Below are 6,746 nucleotides of genomic sequence, written 5' to 3'. Positions count from 1 at the left end.
ACCTCACATGACACCAACTCTCTGCCTCTATTGGTCGGAGGCACGTGTCTGAACGACCCGTAGTACGACGTCATCGCAGTGTCTCGCAGCCAATCAGAAATGAAAACCAAAAATCAGTAGTGAAAGTATTTGAGCGGCGTCTTGATGAGCGCACTTGGAGCTGCTGGAGCGTCAGTAATTGTGTGCAGGGAGCAAGAAAATCAAAAGAGTGATTTAACAAAGCAAACAAACGAAATGGAGTTTTATGAGATTCAAAGTGACGCAGGTGAGCTGCAGGTCGAGGAGTGAGGAGCACAAACTGAAGCATGTTTTTTTTTCCTTTGTCAAATTCCCCACAGGCGCGTTTGCACAGAAAACAATACAAACTACTGCGCCACGCTCCAACTCGCTCTTCTCACTGCAGCGACAAATATAGATATTAGCTGATAATAAAGTGATATTGGAGACACTACGCTGCGGAAGGGAGCAGGTGCTGAAGCTGCTCAGGCTTCATCAGAATGGAAGGAAATGCTCGCCGAGACCCAGAGCGCCCACGGGACTCCGGGGAGCAGTCCAACCGGGCCATCCTGCCCCTCTTGCAGCCACCTGGCAACCAACAGTCTCACAGGATCACTAACTTTTACATCGACAACATTTTGAGGCCGGACTTCGGCCTGAAGAGGAAGGATGGGGCTCCGGAGCGGCAGGGAGACGCTCTTGGAGTGCTCATACAAAGAGAGGAGCTGACAGGGAGAAAGCCTCCCAAAAGTGCTAACCCTCGGCAGGGTGGAGCAGGAGGCAAAGAAGAGGAGAACCCAGGAGAGCATGAAGACCAGCATCCGGACATTGACGCCAGGAGGCCCGGCGATGTGGCGGCTAATGACTGCTGCCGCAGCCCTCAGGCCAGCACTGCCACAGCGGCCAAATCGATGCTGTGGCCAGCTTGGGTGTATTGTACTCGCTACTCGGACCGTCCGTCATCAGGTTAGTAAAAACATTCCTCATCCAGGTCTAATTCATGAAAAGCAAAAGAAGGAAAAGGCAGCTCCTCTTTGCAATTCAGAGTCACTTTAAAGGCTGAATTTCAGGAAGGAGCCAAAAAGCTGCTATTGCATCATTTTCTGAGCAGTGCCGAAGTAATGGCCTCTACCCCCACCTTCATATAATATACTCATCACTTGTAACAACTCATCATTAAATCAACACAACTGATGTTTGAGTAATAATTTCATACTTTAAACCTGAAATGACAGGAGCAGTCTGAGCGCAGATTTCACATGAATTTAGACGCATATTGGAAACTCGTTTCTATTCTGTACAGAATTCAATCTGAATGTAGCTTTAAAATAAAAACAAAATCCACGAAGCGGCTGGAAAGTGCTCTGAAAAAACGACGAAATTAAACATGAGTCGAAAGTAAAGTTAAATGATATCGAAGTGAAGTAAAACCAAGTTAACGCCATTGTTCCCCAGTCCTCTTTGTTAATATTCTATTAGCATATTTTTGACAATGGGGTAGTCTAAAAAGTGAAGGCTGTGTATCCAAAGTCCGTCGGTTCAATCTAAAAATGCTTAAGAACACAGTTCCAAAGTTAATTTTATTTTATTTCATCTCACTTGTAAAAAAAAAAAAAAAAATAATAATAATAATGATGATGATAAGAAGAAGAAGAAGAAGAAACCCCACATCTGCGTAGTAAATGTTTGCAAATGGAGCATTTCCCTCACGTTATGGTGCATCGCGGTGAAGCCTGTTTCCAGCCTGTCCCTCTCTCTGGGAGTTTTTAGGGCTAAAGTGGAAGTTTGCAACGGGCTCGGCTCATTCAGCCAGCGGATGCGTGGAAACTTGGACTTTTCCTTTGTCACCATGTCAGCTGCTAAAACGATGCTACAGCACAGCAGCCGAGCACAGGAAGAGACCGTAGTCATGTATCGAAGACGCGTTTGGAAGAGTTTTTTTTATTTATTTTTTTATTCCTAACAAAAATATTTATTTGTTTATTTATTTATTTATTTAAATCGATGAATCGAAAGAAAAAAGCGTTCATCGAGTTCATGAAAGGCTCCTGGCCGGAGAGCCCGCAGCCTCCCTCGCATGATTCCGTCCGCGCACCGGTCCGGTTACCTGAGCCCCGGCGCACGTTACAGCGTCCCGATGCGCGTGACCAGGTCAGAGTGCATGCAGGCCTTCAGCGCAGCTGCTTCATGTGCACCTGTACTGATGGGGAGTTCTGTACTGAGCAGGTACGCCTACTGTCTTTTACACTGAGTTCAATCATTTCTCATGGATGGTCCACCTGATCCCACCACGGCAGAAACACCTCAATGTCAGTGCAGAGACAAAAGAAAAGTACTTTTAAAAAATAGTTCCTATGCTACAGAGAGGGAAAGAGGCGCCCAACGCCCCCATCCCTCCTCATCTCCAAACCCCACCCCCATCTGCACCCTCTCCTCCTCAGCATTAAGCTGTGCTTAATGCCCAGTGTGGTCCATTGCATCCAGTTGGATGGAATTAAAGGTTGTGACCAATATGTCCTTTAAAATAAGATTAGACTTGCTAAAAACTAATCAACTAGATTAGCCCCATGTCGCTGACTTTCTTCTTCAGTCCGAATCTAAACAGCTTTGTCAGGAGGTCACGTGAGTCCTGGCCGCGAGGATAAATTTGCCTAATTTGGCGCAAATGTGAACAGAGACGTTTTCCACTCATAACTGAGCCCGTTTCATTTTTGTAAGTACAGCTGAGGTGTAAAAATGTGACGTGTGAAAAGTCCACGGTACTGACTCTAACCACTGGCTGTCATTTGTTTCACTCCCGCTGCACTTCAGGGCCCAGATCTCGCAAACCAAAGAAAGCGCCGACCCCGAGTAAAGAAGACAAACGGCCCCGGACGGCCTTCACCGCGGAGCAGCTCCAGCGGTTAAAAACAGAGTTCCAGAACAACCGCTACCTGACCGAACAACGGAGGCAGAGCCTGGCCCGGGACCTCGGTCTCAACGAGTCTCAGATCAAAATCTGGTTCCAGAACAAGCGTGCCAAAATCAAGAAGGCATCCGGGAATAAAAACTCTCTGGCGCTGCATCTCATGGCGCAGGGACTGTACAACCACTCGACAGCCAAGGACGCCAAGTCGGACAGCGACTAGAGGATGACAGTTGACTCTGAACATGCAATAAAATCACCAGCGTTCATATTTCAATTACACACACACACACACACCTCTCTGTTTGTGACAGAGATATTATGGCTGTATACTGTGTACTCAGGGCTGTAGATATGACGAGGCCCAGCTCAAGTCAAGATGGAGCCGCATTCATGTCACAGCCGGAATCTCCACAGTTTTCACTCGCTGCAGCCTGAAACCGCGACCAATGTGGCATTCAGGGTCCAACGGAAATATCTGCGGACATGGCGAACAATTAATACTAATGCTGCTCTGTTAAAATTGACCGAGAAGACATATAATAAATTCCAGTCTCATCGAAGTATGGGATAACATATCTTTAGGTAGAATAAAAATAAATAAACGACTTTAAGAACTACTTTTAAAACAGTTAAGTGTACTCCGCAGCTTGAATTAGTTTAAAGTCGCTGGTTCCTGGCAGACCTCTGTTACTGTGACCTGACTGCAGGCCGGGGATTCCACTCGATGGAAACCCGGAACAAACAGGGTCAAAGGTGTTCGGACAACAGCTGAGGAGCCATGTTCCTGGTTTAGTAGGTGTCAGCGTCATGTGACACATCCTACCTGCGTGCCTGCTACATCGTGCCCACAAGAGATTTCGAATCGTGGAATTAAAAATAAATAAAAACTAACAAACCATGTGTGACAGTGATCGCGCTGCAGTGTGGCCTAACTGCCCGCACAGAAAAAGCAGAGTGGATAGAACTTAGATATTGTGGGCCTGCAGAGGAGGAAAATGGCTCCAGCTGCAGCCGAAACCACGACGGGCTCGAGAGCAGGTGATCACGCGATCAAGCATCACGCGCACTGCAGCCCTGTCTGAAAACTCTGAGCTAATATCCAAAGATTTCTTTCTGTTGCATTCCGGGAACTGTGGCGTGGACAAACGGTCCGCTGTGTTCTCCCTGTCTTACTGTACTTTCTGACCACGGGGCTCATTTCTGCAGCGCCTCTTGCTTCCTCTTTGTTCTTGCTGTGTCATGCCGCTGGACTGTATTGAATGTTGACCTGCGGGTCTGCTTGTTGTGGTGGAAGCAGCCCTGTGCGGCCTTCAGGTGCCGCACTGCGCCCGGATGCGGAATGTGAGACCTCACGGTATGTCTGGAGTTAAAGGTGTGCTTTAAATCTGGTGACCAGTGTTTAGCAGCAAAATTGCTCTCAGATATCTGCCAGTAGATGCGCACACAACTTAACACAACCGGCTTTGAATTTTCTGATTTTAGCTATTATTATTATTATTATTATTATTATTATTATTATTATTATTATTATTATTATTATTATTATTTTAACTTTCTCCCGAAAGCCAACGACATTTCGAAAAATAAACTATCGCCTTAAAAAGCCAGTAGACCATAGCTAAAATTTCCATTCATATCAAACCGCATCATCCTGAGGCCTCCAGGCAACCCGAGAATGTCCAAGAACACACTTCCTGTTGTTGTTAACGAAGATACTTTGTACTCTTATTTTAAATGCAATAAACATCCACCCGCGCGCAGGTGTTTACATAACTTATTTTTCCTGCAATCATTTTTCTGTTTGAACACGTTTGCCGGCTCCGAACCAAATCGTATTGTTACGATGCAGTGAATGTTTGGACTTCTTTATTTTATGTTAAAGCCTCAGTCATGTTTTCTGGGATTGAGTTAGGCACCTGGAAACGTTTCTGCCTTAAAGTATTACGGTGTTAAGAGAGCGGCTGTTTTCTATATGGCAAATGGGACTTTTTGAAATCGATATTTTTAAAGATGAAATATTAGTGTTTTCCCCTCTCATCCGAGGTTCTCTTTTATATACAACGTGTAAATAATTTATATTATAATGGTGTCATTGTAAATAAACGACAACAATGCAGACTTGACTTTTAAGATATTTTTATTTCACAACACGAAATTCATCAAAAAGACAAAAGAAGAAAAAAAAAGGAAAAAAGTAACTTTAAAAAAATGAAATGTGTTGATACTGATTAGGATGACACAATGAGAGCGCAACAGGGAGGACACCTGCGGTCTGCACACAAAGTTACGCGCTCAACACGTCTGCACCTCTACTCAAAACCCAGGTGTTCATTTCGTAAAATGTTTGCATTTTACCGTAATCTGCTCCACTTACTGCACAGGTCCTGTTCAGGCTGTGAAGTTCAGCCACAGCATGTCAGATACAATCATCGCCAAAAGCTCTTTATCACAATTTCGATTTTAGCTGATAGTTGTGGTCCACTTTTATTACAAAGAGCATTAAAAAAGAAAGCTAATCTGAAGAAGTTACTTTTCTGTTCCTTTAAAATGTATCTCCAGGTGTTTTCCATACATTTCCAAAGGGCATCTTTAAAAAAAACCCTTCTAAACCTCCTAAAAGTGTATTATTTTAATTTTGAGTTTGTTGACCCGATGATTGCAAGCTTTTCACACAGCAGCCCTCAGTAGAATGACATTTAAGGCCATGGGCTAGGGTCCGGATAAAAATTAAGAGGGCAGAGGGGTATCTTCATCATGGAGAGATTTAATATTTGTAAATTTATTTGAGACTTTTATTTTAAAATAAAAAACAGTTCCATATTTGACATAACCCATATGGAGCACGTCAATGTAGTTGGAAAGAAACTATCCATGATTATTAACCTAGGCATTTTTGGGATACAAAATTGGCCCATGTGACAGAACAGTTTCAAAAACTCTCATCTCCAATCACATCATTGGTGCAGTAGCCCTTATGGCTTTAAACTGATGGAAATCATGAACACACCCAAGAAACTATTCATCGCACACATATAATTTTATTTACAGACACACACACACATAAAGAAATCATTTACACTCAGTTTCCGTATTTCAGTTGTGACCACGTGTGACAGAATGCAACACAGTGTGTTCACCATGAGCACAATTTCAAATTCCCTCAGCTGCAGTTTGGGCAGGAACCGAGACATGCAGTCACTTCCAAAAGCCTCACCCTATATGGTGCCTGACAACACTAACAGCGACATATCTGCCAGGCTTGCACCCAAAACTCCTTAATGTGGGAAAATCTGAACCAGATTAGTTGACCGTCTTTATTCTTTGATCTTCAGGACCGCTGCATAGCTGCATCTACATGGTTTCCCTCACATTTTCATTATAATGTTTAATTCAGGATCATTTGCAATTTGCACACCAACACTACTTGAAATTCAATTTGAAACAAGAGCAGAAGAGACTGACAAGAGACAGACGAATGATATGAGAATAAAAAGGTCATTATTTCAGCTAAAACTAGAAACCATCTATAGAGTGCAATATCCAGCAAATCATTCAGTTATAGATTGTCCTTTTGCAAGACACACGTTGAAAAATAAGCCAGTCTCAAATAAGGAGCGTAATTCTGAATAATAACTGTTGTTAATTTGACTTTTCATTCACAAGAAAATGCTTCCAGAGATTATTCATTTCAATCCATATCTAAGTATTATGTATCAGTACAAACCAAGCGTTCCTGTGTTGTACAAATGAGGGTAAACCAGTAGAAAAGCAACAGCCAAAATTATCTGCAAATTCAGAGCCCAAAGAGTACCCTGATAGCATCACTGAAATCTTACAAACA

General features: G+C 43.3%; 1 protein-coding gene across 1 annotated transcript; it reads left to right on the top strand.

Moving 5' to 3' along the window:
* The first annotated feature begins 497 nt into the window (after nucleotides 1-497).
* On the top strand, nucleotides 498-3,125 carry LOC146614193 (homeobox protein engrailed-2b-like). The gene is made up of 2 exons (XM_085377978.1): nucleotides 498-963; nucleotides 2,809-3,125. The coding sequence occupies exons 1-2, from the start codon at nucleotides 498-500 to the stop codon at nucleotides 3,123-3,125; spliced, it is 783 nt and encodes a 260-aa protein (XP_085234104.1).
* Nucleotides 3,126-6,746: the final 3,621 nt, after the last annotated feature.

This window comes from Diplotaxodon limnothrissa, linkage group LG18, assembly GCF_057381915.1.
Source record: "Diplotaxodon limnothrissa isolate DT_005_m linkage group LG18, D_limnothrissa_male_GT1.1, whole genome shotgun sequence".
NCBI classification, from domain to species: domain Eukaryota; kingdom Metazoa; phylum Chordata; class Actinopteri; order Cichliformes; family Cichlidae; genus Diplotaxodon; species Diplotaxodon limnothrissa.
This window is presented reverse-complemented; position numbering and strand designations above follow the sequence as displayed.